The sequence below is a fragment of the Typopeltis vanoorti genome, chromosome 6 (assembly GCF_054136105.1).
Source record: "Typopeltis vanoorti isolate ZY-2024b chromosome 6, IOZ_Tvanoo_1.0, whole genome shotgun sequence".
NCBI lineage: Eukaryota > Metazoa > Arthropoda > Arachnida > Uropygi > Thelyphonidae > Typopeltis > Typopeltis vanoorti.
In genome coordinates, this window is record NC_143554.1 from 84,583,773 (window position 1) to 84,599,251 (window position 15,479).

The following is a 15,479-nucleotide window of genomic DNA, read 5'->3' on the forward strand; positions in this document are numbered from 1 at the left end:
AGAATTATGGTAGCACATGCTTGAGACACCTCTCATATAAGAATGAGGAGTTGGGGTTCTACATATTTCATCTTGAGTGGGTGGATAAAAATAAGTTTTCCAGTCACTTCGGGATTCTGTTTAAGCACATGGTTTGTTTAATGGTTGGGAGTTTGTTGATGGAGAAGTGCTTCATAAGAAAGGTGTAAATTCTGATTTAGCAGCATCTTCATTGCAATACTTTTTGGGAGCAGATGATGTGCAGAGATGTGAGATAAGTAGCTTTCAGAGAACACAGGCTTACAGTAAAGTAGCAAATAGAAACACAAGTGTTTCCTTTGTAAAAGGAAACACTTCATATGACCTGTTTCAATGGAAAGGCCAGTTTTTTGAAGAACTCATTTTGATCTTGATTAATATTTTCCAAATATCAAAAATTTTCATCGTCATCATCATTGGAATATTTTTCTTCTAAATGTTTCAAATAATAGTTGGCAAGAATAGGAGATAATGTATTGCTTAATGCACTTTTCTTCAATTCGTTTATGCAATTATTCTTTGTGTTTAATATCTATTTAGATCCAAAATATTTGCACATGAAAGTTAAAGGATAAATATTTTAGATCTTTTAGAATAACTAAAGGGATATTGTGGTGGGCAGCATGGCTTTGTAAAAGATAGGCCCTGTCTTAGTAATTTATTCACATTTCATAATAGAGTGACAGTTGAGTAAGATAAAGGAAATGGCTACCATGATACTGCTGACTTTGCACAGGCATTTGACAAAATCCCACATGGAAAAACTATTACAAAAGTTGTCACAAATGGGAATGGATATGAAGCTGGTAGCACAGATAGGGAAAAGGTGATCAGACAGACACCAGAGAATAGTATATGATGGAGTAGAATCTAGGTGGATGAGGGTCACTAGTGGAGTACCTGAGGGTTCTGTACTAGGCCACCTTTAATTTGTATATTAATGATATAGGGAAAGATTTAATGGGGGAGAGATATTCAGTTGTTTGCTAGTGATGCAAAATTTGGGAGGGCAATAGTTGAAGGTGATGTGGATATTCTGGAGGATGATTTAAATAAATCAGCAGTGTGAGCAAAGGATAAATTTGCTGTATGTAACATTGATGGTACTGGACTGCAGGAAATTGATTAAGGTAGGGACTTCGGGGGGGGGGGGTAATGTGGATAGAGATGCAAATATAAAACAATTCTATTTTCAGATTACAAATTAAATATGGTAGTAGATGATAGAATAAGTAAGGCTGGCATTCTGAGAACCAATAAATTTATGGAGTAAGAGAGAAATCAGCCAAAAGACCAAGCTAGCTGTACACAATACAGTTCAAACCAATATTAACATATACATTCAAGAGTTGGCTTAGAAATATCAGTTGATCGGAAACTGACAAAGTTTTGAGGAATATTAGATTGGGGAATAGATAGAACTACATCTGGAGTGATTACTTTGAATGATTGCTACATGAAAGTGACAGAACAGTAGCAGAAAATATTCTAGAAGAATGTAATAATAAGTGCATATCAATACTTGAAGTAGAAAGAGCCACCATGGGAACTGATGTTTAGGAAGGTAAGCCTTATAAGGTGAAACACACACACACACACACACACACACACACACACACACACACACACATACACACACACACACACACACACACACACACACAAATTAACAGATATGGTATACTAGTCTTGTTGCAGTAGTTATCTCAACAAATTCAGACAATCAGAACTGATTTTCAGTGACTGTGCTATAGTGGTAATTTTGCAGTAAGAATGATAAGCAGTTCAAATGGATTGCAAATTCAAAATGTTGTAATTATGCATTTAGAGAAAGGTATGAAGATTGACTACTAACTGATGAGCTCTACTTGAATCAGCAAAGATCAGAATAATAATAATAATTAAATTTTGCTTTTCAAGATGCAAATAGCCTTTTTTTTTTTTCTTTCTCCAAGGCAGGAGCAATTACAGCAGTCGGGAGCCTTTTACTTCTGTCTCACAAATTAAATGGACAATCAAAAGAGAAACAAGAAGCTATGTGGAATTTACAGGTAAGTATTTTTGGAAGAGCAATAGTATGTGACAAGATTTCTAAATTTGAATTTTTTTTCTGCTCTTTTGTAATATTGCTGAAGTTAGTGCATTTCCTTGAAATTACTGTTTCACAATATTGATGAAACACAGAATGATAAGAAAATAATATTTATTAACTTATTTGCTGATATTTCTAATCATATGGCTTCCAAACGGTTCCTTATTTTTTTCTGTTTATAGAAAACCCACACATACAGGGAAATATTTGCACAGTCACACCATCATCCAGCTCAACAGTATGGTATCCTAAAAACACTAACTCACAGAGCTTAGAGCTATTTATTCCAATGACAATGTTCTTACTACTGAACTCACTCACTTATGTCACACCTTCTTAGCCAATGGCCATAATCTCCATAGGATAGAAAAATACTAAATGCACCCCAGAAATCCCTTCCATTGCATACTACAGCAAAACTGTTACAATCCCATACATTCAAGGCACATCTGAAAAGATATCTAGAGTGCTCGATAAATATCAGCTACGCACCATATTTAAACCTTATGTCAAATTGGCAACTCTCATCTGTTCACCTAAGGACAAACACTCTTCTTCATAAACACTTGGATGTGATAAAGTGCCCTATTCTTGTGACTGGGCTTACTATGGACAGACAGGAAGACCATTGACCATCTGCCTTGGTGAACATAAGAAATACATCCGGCACCATTGTTATGGCAAGTCAGGTCTAGCAGACAATGCCTTGGATACTACTTCACACAGAATCAATTGGAAAAAAACAAAAGTGCTACACAGAAGTTAAAAGTCAGAGAGATTGTTTTTGGAATCAACAGAAGCTTTAAAACATACACCAAAGCTCAACAAGTATGACCGTATAAATTTACCAAAAATCTGGGAAACAGTCATTTTAAGATCTAATTAATATTTGTTTTCTCTCTTTTTCTAACATAGATAGCACCTAATTAGGACTTTAGTTCCTTGTGTTGTACAGTTTTTTAAACTAGCCCCACTGTTATACCAAATTGTTGTCGTTTCATGTACTGTGACATATTGTTTTTGTGCTCTGAATATGCTGGATATAATACCCACGAGATATCAGCAAATAAGTTAATAAATATTATTTTCTTATCATTCTGTGTTGTCATCAATACTGTGAAAATAAATAAGTATTGATATAACTTTCATATAGTACCTTCATAAAATCCCCCCCCCAAGGGCATATATCAGGAATTTGATTATAATGGTGATGATGATAAGCTGCAAGTATATAAAAAAAAACATAACAAAAGCAGTATTTTTAATAATACAGAGTGTGTTTCAATAGAGTGTATACAACTTTGCAGGAGAACAGAGAATAACTCGGAAGACATACAAAATCTGAGTGAGTATTATAATGTAGCGAAACACATCAGTTTTTGTTCACGTAACTTTATTACCAAATGACAACACTAGATAGCATGATATATCACACCTTTTGAAACTGGCAACTTTTGATTGTGTGTTTTGGTTTGAGAAAACGAAGTCTGCAGCACAAGTTCAAAGAATTTCTGCATGCAATACGGCAAAGAACCTCCTAATAGGTGCACAGTCTACACGTGGCACAAAAATTTTGTGGAAACAGGCTGTTCTATATATCATCCAAAGTCAGTGGGAAGGCTGCATGCTGCCAATGCTGTTGTGAAAGAATTTCAGGAAAGTTTCTAGAGAAGCCCTGGAAAGTCAACCAGACAGGTGTATTGTCAAATTGGAACTCCACATGTGACTGTGTAGTGTGTTTTACGACAGTGTCTACATTTGAGGTCCTACAAATTTATCCTCATACAACATTTGAAGAAAGAGGATACACCAGGATTTCTGTGTGGAAATGATCAGTAGGATAGAACAAAATGAGGACTTTTTGGACATGATTGATTTCATTGACAAGTGCACTTTTCACCTAAGTGGGCAAGTAAACACTCACAACTGCAGAATTTGGAGAAGTGAAAATCCACACAGCATTGTAGAACATGTTCGTGGCATCCCAAAGGCTAACGCTCTTTGCACTCAGTGTATGGATCCTTGTTTTTTTTTTCGAAGTCTACCATTACTGGTGGTATGTATCTGGACATGCTACATCCCCCACTCTTGCACTATTAGATTTTTTCTTGTTGGGATTTGTGAAAAATCGAATGTTTGTACCACCACTACCAGCCAATTTGAATGAGCTGCATTCCAGAATTACTGCTGCCAGTGCTGAAGTTACGCCAGATATGCTCTGACACGTGTGGCAGAAAATTGATTACAGATGGGATGTCTGCAGAATTACTGGAGGCAGTCATATTGAACTTTAACTGTCTATGTTGAAGCTTCAAGAATTATGTTACATTTGCATGGTAATAAAATTGTTCATCTATCACTATTTACCTTCTATTGTCATTTAAAGTTGTATACCCTCCTTTTAAAACACCCTGTATATTGACACAAATGAACTTGATCAGTTATTGAGGATGAATGATGGAGATTATGCAAAGACTGTAAGTTCCAATTTATTAAACAAATTGTAAATAACTTACTTAACATTGTGGATAATGCTAATCATAATTTAATGTGGAAATATTAATTACAACAAATGAAAACTGAGGTTTTATTTGTTGCCATTTCAAATGACTGCATTTGAAAGCTATAAGAACATTATTTTTATAGGTTAAAACATTGTGTGTCTTTCTGAATGCTATTATTTATATTGATAAAATTTGTGTACATAAATTCAAATTATCCACAGTTGTTTTCATTTGCTTGTTATGTAGAAATATGCCATTCGAGCTTTGAGATTCTTATTTAGTTTAGAAAGGAATCGTCGTTTGTTTCGTTGTGTCTTTCCACCTAAGCTCTTTGAAGAATTTATTAATGTTGGACACTATGTACGAGACCCAGATGCCTATGAAAGCCTTGTGATGCATATCAATAGTTTGAAGGTGAGAATCTGTTGCAGAATTTATATGAGAATTTAGTTAAAATATTTCAGATGTTAACATAGTTTTTAAAGAAGTTGTTTTAGTATATATTAGATTTCGACTTTTATGCATGTTGCAGATAATTTATTTCCTTTTATTTTGTTTTCTATCTCAGATGCTATCCTAGTTGGCCAAGCAGATAGCTTGCTTGAATCAAACCATAGCTGGCTGGGGTTGAACCAAAGTGGCTTTAGTTCAGATCCCACTATGGGCATGGATGTTTGTGACAATTAGCTGGGAGATAAATGACCATAATCCTATTTATTGGAGGCTTGAAGTGATTTGAAAAAGTTTCATGTTTTGTCTATAGAGTTAAGTTTCCAGATTATCTAAACTTCGGTCTACCCCCAATACCAATGCTATTGGTTTGCAATCTTTAGTGGATATATTCATGTCAAAACTCCTTGGATTTTGTAATATTTAGAACCTAATTTTTAAAGTTGGATATTTGTATAAATTCAGTTGACTCATTGGAATCCAACTGCAGATAAGCTGTTTTTTAAAAACAGTGTTGGTAGCCATGGTCAGGACTGACATGGTTAATTGCAGTTTGCTTGTAACTGATAAGTGAAATAAAATGGACATTAAAAAAATGTTTCATATACATAGCTGTATATGAAGGATTTAGGCCATACTAGGCCTAAATCTTTGATACGTATGATGATGATGATGATGATGATGATTTATATAGCTGTAGTTGATTATGACATTTACAGTTAACTTAAACACTCTCCTCTTTGCAGACGACCAAATAATAATTACAAATTCTGAAGATAACTTACAGAAAGCTACTTTAAATCTAAATGAGATATCCAAAGATTATGTTATGATAATATCAACGGAAAAATCAAAAACTATGGCCTGTAAAGGACAAGATCCAGCAAGAACTAAAATAGTATTAGATAACAAGATCTTAGAACAGGTGAATTCATTTAACTACCTAGGATGTATGATCACTTATGAAAATGAAAAAGATATAAACATAAAAATTGCAAAATATTTAAAAATAACAGGAGTAATTAACTCTATATTTAAACCAAACCTAGTTCAAAAACAAACCAGGCTAAAAGTATACAATACATTAGCCCTACCGGTCTTAATGTATGGAAGCGAAATCTGGACAATAAAACAAAAAGACAAACAAAGATTAACAACAGCAGAAATGAAGTTTATGAGAAAAACTGCAAAGTATACCCTATTTGATCACAAAAGAAACGAAGATATTATGAAAGAATTAAACCAAGAACCAGTAATTGAAAAAATTAAAAAATATAAACATAGATGGATGGAACACGTTCAAAGAATGAAAACAGAAAGATACCAAAACAAGCCTTAAAGTACAAGCCATTAGGAAAAAGAAAACCAGGACGTCCTCTCAAACGATGACTTCTAAGGCCGGAACAGGCCATACTAGGCCTAAATCCTTGATACGTATGATGATGATATACATAGCTGTAGTTGACTATGACAATTACAACAAATATCTATATACAAATAGTCCTCTACTCTCTCACACATAATGTATGCCTTAAAATATGTACAAAAGTCGAACAGAGAGAGCAGAACTTCACATGAAGGGTTCTGTTCTCAGAGAGCTAAAAATATTATAAAATCACTAATTTTATAATATATATATATATATATATATATATATATATATTAATCACTAATATATATGCTGAGTTTTCTATTAAGAAGAGATATATTTGGAATTACAAAGCAGGTGATTATGATAAGCTGAGGAGTCAACTTTCAACAGTGCCATGGAATAAGAATATGGAGGGAAGATATGTTGGTGGTACATGGGAGGTGGTCAAGGGGTGTTTGAATAAAGCAGTATCAGATCCAGAGTCAGAAGGATAAATTAGGTGGAAGTTAAATAGATGAACAGCATCATTAAGCAGGAGTTGCAGATAAAGAAAAAGTTGTGGCTTCTTGGCTGCACCTTATACTACTCAGGTGCCACAACTTTTTCTTTATCTGCAACTCCTGCTTAATGATGCTGTTCATCTATTTAACTTCCACCTAATTTATCCTTCTGACTCTGGGTCTGATACTGCTTTATTCAAACACCCCTTGACCACCTTCCATGCACCACTAACATCTCTTGTATGGTATGGAAAGCCGAAGCTAATTGTGAGAGAAAGATAACTGATGAGGCCAAAAGAAATCCTAAAGAGTTGTTTTGCTGTGTTGCAAGTAAAAGGAGGAATGGCAACTTTAAAAAGCGATTGAATGATTACTCAATCCTGGGGAGGGGGGGTGTCCCCCCAGGATTGAGTAAAAAATTCCACAAATTATAATTGTAAAAGTGATTGAGATATGTAACCTTACACTCTTGACCGTGGGATGCTTTGTCTGTCTTAAAATTTTCCTGTGGCGACCCAAGGCGGAGTAGCCATAGAACACGTGTTTTTTTGCTGCAAAAAAAACACGTGTTCCTGTTTTTGGCTCATCTTTTTCTGATTTGTGAAAAAAAATTTTCATTACTGTGTGAACAGCACCCAGTTCATTTGCCCTCTGTGTCTAGTGAGTCACTGAGTGACGTGTGAATTTTAAATTTATAGTGAAACAAATTTAAACAGAAAAATACATTTTTAAAAGGTAAGTGTATGTAATTTAATATTATTTTACTTGTTAGTTTTATGATTTTTTTTGCTTTTAAACTGAAATAATTTAATTTATGATTTTGGGATTAATTAATTAGTTGATTTTTAATAAAATATGACTGTCAATTTTTTTATATATGAAATTGTGCTAAAAACTGTATTGATTCCGAATACTTTTTTTCCAAGAATTAAAGATCATTAAAATCGATGTAAAATGAAAATGATGTATTTATAGTTTACATCAACAAATAATTGCATCAAAAAAATGCTAAAAGACATTTATTGATGTAATTATTTGTCTTCAAGCTCCCTCCCCCACCAGGAAAATTTTCTGCGGATGTACGCCTATGCATACGGTCAAATTGATGTGAAATTTGTAGCATGGGTTGCATAACCCACACGACAGCACACCCAACAGAAATGGGCACGCGACGCCACTGTTTGACAGGATTCCACATGGAACTCTGTTGCATAAATTGGAGTAAATTGGGGATGGATATGAATCTGTTGATTTGGATTAGAGGGTGGCTGTTATCGGATATCAAAGAATGGTTTATAGAGCAGTTGCGTCCAGGAGAAGGCAGGTAACTAGTGGCATACCACAGGGCTCAGTACTTGGTCCTATGTTGTTTAATTTGCACAGCAATGATATAGAAAATAATTTGATGGAAAGTAGTTTTTCAGTTGTTTGGTAATGTTGCAAAACTGAGAAGAGTAAATGAATATTTTCTCTTCTCAGTAAAACTGAGAAGAGTAAAATTCTTCATCAGCATGGACAAATAGGTACATAGCTGCAAGTTTAAAAGTGCCCAAGTGATGCACTTTGAGAAGAGATCACAAGCTGTGTATTATATTAATGGAACTGAAGGAAACTGATGAGGCCTGGGACTTAGGGATGATTGTGGATAGCGAGTTTAAGTTTAGGCATATTGCAGAAGTAGCCTAAACAGCACATCAGATTATGTAGTTGTTGAAGAACACACTAACAAGCAGTGATAGAAAAGTTGTTGTTCTCCTTTCTGAAGCTTTAATTAGGTCTTAAGATGACTGTCTCCCAAATCTCTTTGCCATTATACAACCATACTTGTTGATTTGCCAAACATTTGGAAGACAGTCATCTTAAGACCTAATTAATGTCTGCTTTTTTCAACATAGATGGTGCCTAATTAGGACTTTAGTCTTTGTATTGTACATTACAATTGTTCAAACTAGTCCTATTGTTATATCAGCTTGTTGTTGTTTCGCCTACTGTAACAAACTGTTTTTGTGCTTTGAAGATACTGGATATAATTCCAGCAAAACATCAACAATAAGTTAATAAATAGTTATTTTCTTATCAGTCTGCATCTATATCGTTAAAATTAATCAACATGTACAATGAACACATAAGCCTTTCTACACAAGAAAGAAATATCATTGATTTTACAAGTCACCATCATGATGCTTTAGATTTATGAAGAGAAATGATTTATGCATATTTGCAAAAATGAAAATATCAAAAAAAAAAAAAATTTTTGAAAATAAAATTATTCAGTTTCACAGATTCATCATAAATGCTAGAAAACAAGACAATTTTGAATTTTCACAGATAGCTAATATGGATGAAGTGCCTCTGACTTTTGATGTCCCCCTCAAACAAGACTGTTGACTCCAAAGGTAAAAAAAATATTTTGTTAAAACTTCTGGTCATGAAAAAAACAATTATACTGTTGTTTTGTCACGCTTCACAGATGGAACAATTTTTCATTTCTATCACATCTCTATCACTTCCAAATATCTATCTCATATTCTTTTATTTATGCTACAACTATTAATGTGGTATCCTATCAACTACTTTAGCAAAATCGTTTAACAGTATCATAGTATATTCATTCCCTTTATCCAACTCAGCCATAACATTATTATAAAAATGTAACAAATTATTAAAACATGACCTCCCTTTAATGAAACTCATGCTGTTCTTTGCAAAGTATAACCTCTCTGTCAACTTATTTTTGTATGATAGTTCTTATCGTCTTTTCTAAAATCTTCACCATTACTCCAGAGATACTGATAAGTCAGTAGTTAGACAAGGGTGACATTGTACAAGGTGGTTTTAGCACCATCTTTGTATCCTGGAACATAGTAATGGCTAATCTGTATCCAGAGCAAAATATCCAAAATTGCTCAGCTCTTTTCCCTTGCTTCTCCCAGAATATTTCCATAAGTGAAAATTAATTTCTGATTCTGTTCTTCAGCTAGTACTAGTTTTCCATTTCATTTCAGTGAAGTGTAAAGAAATAAATAAGGACTGGTATAAATATTAAAAGTTGCCTGAAATATTAACATATTTAAGATATAAAAAAAATGGAGTTGTGTGTGTGTGTGTGTGTGTGTGTGTGTGTGTGTGTGTGTGTGTGTGTGTGTGTGTGTGTGTGTGTGTGTGTGTGTGTGTTGGAGGAACTGATCAGGATTTTATACCTACCACTATGGCTAGAATAGAAAGGAAATAAATATTGGTGAACACTGTTATGTTGTTGTGTCCCAATTTGAGATTATTAGGCTTTCAACTATCCCTACATGTGAAACTCTACTTGTCTTTATCCAAATCTTATCTATATACGAGATATCACCCAAATACAAATATTCAAGCTTCTTCTCCCCTTAGTGTCCCTAAATATTTATTTTATACTGCACCTTTCATTCAGGACATTTAGTTTAAGATGTAAAATTCAAAAACAAGGAGCAATTACCAAAATATGTCTGAGTGTGAAACTAATATGTAGTCGTGACCTTTATCTCGTAACTTAACCCCCCCCCCCCCGCGTGATTAGGTTCGTATGTTGTTACAAGTGGTGCATTGAGCGGCAATCTCAGACAACTGTATTTTCAAGGAACAAAAGTTTATTGAACTCTTAAACATGATACATTCATTCTTTATCAAATAAAACTCAATTCAATACTAAGAATATATAATACAAATTAACACTAGCTAAACACAAGTATTAGGTTAAGATCCTATATAAGAATTGTGATCATATCGCCATAACAGATTCTATACATACAAACATGTATAATTCTAGAACTAGTTGACCTTTTTTGTCTAACCCCTTACTGATCTGATCACACTATAATTCTGTATTTTCTAGGACATATATATTCAGTTACTCTAATTTTCTTACTAAGACAATATGGATTAAATTTATCCTTTCGCTGAGCTAATACACACTTTTTGACCTTTAAAATTCTCTTAAATAAAATACAATGTACATGCATAAATCTCTAGGCACATGAATACTTATTAATGTATAGTAACAAGCTCATTTTCATTCTAGTCTGACATGTACTAAAGTCCTAGTATAATTCTTATTAATCCCTTCAACTGTTCAGTAATTGAGCAATGATTACAGTTTCATATGATTTGAATTAACACAAGTTTTTACAGTACCTTTTTGCTTGGGTCTTCTACACTGGTCTCTACCTGTTTCCGATTGTACCTTCCTAGGATGAACTCTTCTATAACTTATCACTCCTAAGTTCCTTTGGCACTAAGATGGGCTTTCACAATCTTTACCTTACATGCTTCAATTAAGGACATACATAGGATCATCTATTCTATGGCTGTGAAACTTACCATGTGGGCATTGACTTCTTTATAGATTTTTCCTTCTCTCGTTATGATCACTGGATGATGAAACATACTGACATTATCTTCTTTCTTTTTAACTAAACAGCATCCCTCATTTTTTACAATAGGAACACGGAATTGAAATCCTGCACACTTTGTTTCCTTATTGTGTCGGACGGAGAAAACTCCTAACCCGTCACTCAGGAAAACCACGTGAGACCTACATGAAGACTTGTGAAGAAAACTCTGAGGAAAAAAGCCTCGTGGGGGAGGTTCCTAAACATTTTATATGATGTCCCCTACTGGCACCTTCTTCAATTTCTTTTCTTCCCCCTTTACTGGAATCGATTTCACTGACCAATTAGGGTGCCGTTTTTCTGCCAAAACATCATGTGCTCCGTGTGCACGCGACTGACACATGACGAAGTCTCAATTCGGGAATTATGACCTTGAGCTTTAGTTTTTGTTTAAGCTAACCTCTATGTCATCTATACTAAATTAATCCCCTTTCCAAAATTTTCTAAGAATTAACTTGAATCTTTAATCTCTTATTTCAAGTGTAAAAACTAACCTCTCACATACAAAATCCTATGACTAATCTTCTTTGCTTTACTTAACCTTATTTTATCATATCACAACTGTAATAAAATTCCCTTCTTTTTTTATTTAGTTCAACAAACAATTTCAGCTATATTTTTCACTTGAATGCAAGCATATTTTTCTTTCTTTTAATTTTTTGTATTTGTTACTTTCAAAGGCTCTTAATGATATCTGCTTAGGAACAAGCTTGCTTACTTAGTTATCTATACAGGGTTTTTAATTCTTCTCTTGTTACATCATGATAACTGAAATTTTCACATTCTTAAGTTATCAGGGTGTAACAATGTTCTGTCAAGTCTGTATACACTGATTGTGCCTTCACTTTTTAATTTTGTAATAAAGTTATTTAGAAACTAATGTAAAGCATTTTGATTAGAAAGAGGAACTGGATGCTATAAAGCAGAACTTAGAGAATCTGGATAATATGAAACCTTTATTCCTTGTTGGAGAATATGCTGTACTAAGCATTCTTGGTTCTGGAGCATTTGGCACAGTATACAAGGTTAGGAACATTGAAGCCAGTTCCTGTTTCGCTATGAAAGAGGTAAGTTGATATGTAGTATTCATTCGTCTCTCAATGTACAGGTAGTTCTCACTTTACAAATTTTTATCTTTATACAAATTTTTTGGATCGGAATTTTTATTTTAAATTGTGTGCAGCAAAGGCGATTAGGGGCATGTACGGGGAATTACACAGCATGTAATGACATAATGATCAGTTAGAATGAGCCTCAGTCACTTACGAGCCTTGGTGATGCGAGTGTGTTATTCATAGTTTTCTTTGATTACACCTGAATTTTTATTTTGTTTTCTTTTTAACTATAACCCTTTCACTTTTCCAAATCCAGCCATCAAGCAGATAGCACTGTTAAAGCTCCTGAGAAAATTTCTCTTGCTGCTTCTACAGTTTACACCATTTTAAAGGATAAGGAAAATACATATTTGAAAGAAGTAAAAAAAGGCACAATCTATGCAGTCTACATGGTTGCGTAATAAAGAAACAGGCAGTATAATTCCTCATATGGAAAAATTGTTAACTGCTTGGATAAGTGACCAAACTCAATGATAACATGCCTATTACTTATTACATTGGCCATTTAAAAATGCTGAAGGACTAAAAAGGGGATGAGTGCAAAGAGACTTTGCTGCAAGTAGAGAGTGGTTTGACCACTATTAAAATTGAACTGGTTGACATAACATTAAAGTACAAGGTGAAGCTGCAAATGCTGACATTGAGGCCTCAAAATCTTATCCAGAAAAATTAGAAGAAATAATTAAAGAAGGAAATTACTTGCCATTGCAATTACTTTGATGAGATGGGCCTTTTTTTTGGAAACGGATGCCTGCAAGAACTTACATTTCAAAAGAAAGAATCCCAAATGCCAGGTTTTAAAGTATCAAAAGATTGCATCACTCTACTATTAGGAGGAAATGTTGCTGCTGGTGATTGCAAGTTAAAACTCTTATTTGTATACATCGATCAGAAAATCCAAGAAGCTTAAAAGGAATTAAGAAAGTACTCTCACAGTAATATGGAATGCAAATAAGAAGGCTTGGTTCATGGGTTCCCTATTTGAAGATTGGCTTATGCATTCCTTAGTTTCTGAAGTGAAACTTTATTGTGAGAAAAAACAAATTCCATTTAAAGTGCTTCTGATAATTGAAAATGTGCCTAGCCATCACTCATCAGCAACTTAAATTTGCTCAAATGTAAAAATAGTCTTTTTACCTTCTCTTTTACAACCAGTGGATCAGGGAGTGATTACGACATTTAAAGAAATGTTAATAGAAGCAACTGATAAAGATGGAAACTTTTTTATCAAAGAATTTTGGAAGAGATTCAATATTTTAGATGCAATTTGGGTAATGCAGAGTGCCTGGCATAAATTCCATTTCAGTTTAATGATAATTTCGAAGACTTTGAAGACCCAACAGAGATTGTGAATTCTGAAACTCAGGCGATCCTAGATATGGCTAACCAGTTGCAAATGGAAGTTTCAGAAGGTGATGTTAATGAGCTGCTTCAGTCTCACATTATGGAACTCTCACCCAATGATCTCCTTGAATTAGAGGAACAAGAAAGAAACAAAGAAGAAGACAAAGAAGATAATGAATATGAAGCTTCAACTCAGTTTTTCACTTTAAAAGGACTAGAAGAGGCATTTAAACTTTTTGAAAAAGCTCAAGCAATCTTTGAATCACAAGATTCAGACTTTGAACAATTTAGTAAATTTTCCTGCGAAATGCATAATGCTTCTGCTTGCTTTTGAGCTATTTTAAACAAAAAGAAGCGAAAGTTAAAGAAGCAGATGACCCTCCACTCGAGGCAGTCTTTGAAAAAAAAAAAAAAAGAAGATGCACCGAAGCTTCTTAAGATATCTCCTACTACCTTGATGGCTGTCAATTCACCCAGTGATATAGAAATAAGCTAATTTTTTTTTTCAAAGAATCTTTTTTAATTAAAAATTTTTCTTAGGTTATATTTTAAATATGTAAATCTTTGGCAATTAAAGTATTTTCTTATAATTTAATATTAATTTTATATTTTATATATTCCTTCTTCCAAACATAACTCTTGCTAATAGCATTATTTCTAAGGCAAATAAACTTCCCCTTTATGAATTCCCAATTTACGAATGGTTGCCAGGAACCAATTAATTTGTAAAGGCGTGTTCTACCTGTGCATATTTTATTGCTTTTCATTTCCTGTTTGCAGCTCCCAAAAAAATATCAGTTTTTGATTGTTAATGAAGTCTGCTATTATAAAACTAGATATCTCTTATACACACACATATATATATATATATATATATATATATATATATATATATCTTCTTTTCAGCCATTTTCTGTCCACTGCTGGACAAAGGCCTCCTTTGGTTCTTTCCACCTTTCTCTGTTCTTGACAATGGTTGACCAATTTTCCCCAACAAAATTTGACAATTCATCACTCCACTTTTTTTTAGGACGTCCTCGCCCTCGTTTCCCTTCTTTTGGAATCCAGTTCGTTAGTATGGTGGTCCATCACTCGTCTTCTCTTCTGGATAGATGTCCGGCCCATTTTCGTTTTAGTCGCTTGTGGTGAAGAATGATGTCAGTGATGTGAGTCTGGCTTCTTATCCGGGAGTTTTGCTTATCAACCTCTCCATTTTTCTTTGAGGAGTTGTTAATTTATTTGCCAGTGCTTTTGTTAGTGACTAAGTTTCACAACCATATGAGATGACTGGAAGTATATACTGGTTAAATGTCTTGCTTTTTAAACAGAGTGGGACATCATTGTTTTGAAAAATGCTTTTCAATTTTCTGAATGCACTCCAAGCAAATTGAACTCTCCTATTTATTTCCTTTTGGAGTCCACAGTTTAGATCAACGAGATGACCTAAGTATGTATATGAAGAGACTCTTTCCAAGAAATTGTTTTCTATTATTATGTTTTTTGGTTACAAAAGGATTAAACATAATTTTAGCTTTTTCTCTGTTTATTTTTAGACCGACTTTTCTGCTTTCATGTTATAGGTCTTCTATTATTATATTAAGGTCTTCTGGAGTGTTTGCAAAAATTATGATATCATCTGCATCTGTTATTAATTTTTATA

General features: G+C 33.8%; 1 protein-coding gene across 2 annotated transcripts in view; it reads left to right on the top strand.

Annotated features, from left to right (window-relative positions):
• LOC150105647 (serine/threonine-protein kinase Nek10-like) overlaps positions 1-15,479 on the top strand; it is a 268,426-nt gene that overhangs the window by 116,818 nt on the left and 136,129 nt on the right. For both annotated transcript variants that reach the window (XM_090394286.1, XM_090394287.1), the window contains exons 15-17: positions 1,974-2,069; positions 4,861-5,028; positions 12,260-12,427. In XM_090394286.1, coding sequence (XP_090250412.1) covers positions 1,974-2,069; positions 4,861-5,028; positions 12,260-12,427 — 432 coding nt within the window. The remainder of the gene's footprint in view (positions 1-1,973; positions 2,070-4,860; positions 5,029-12,259; positions 12,428-15,479) is intronic.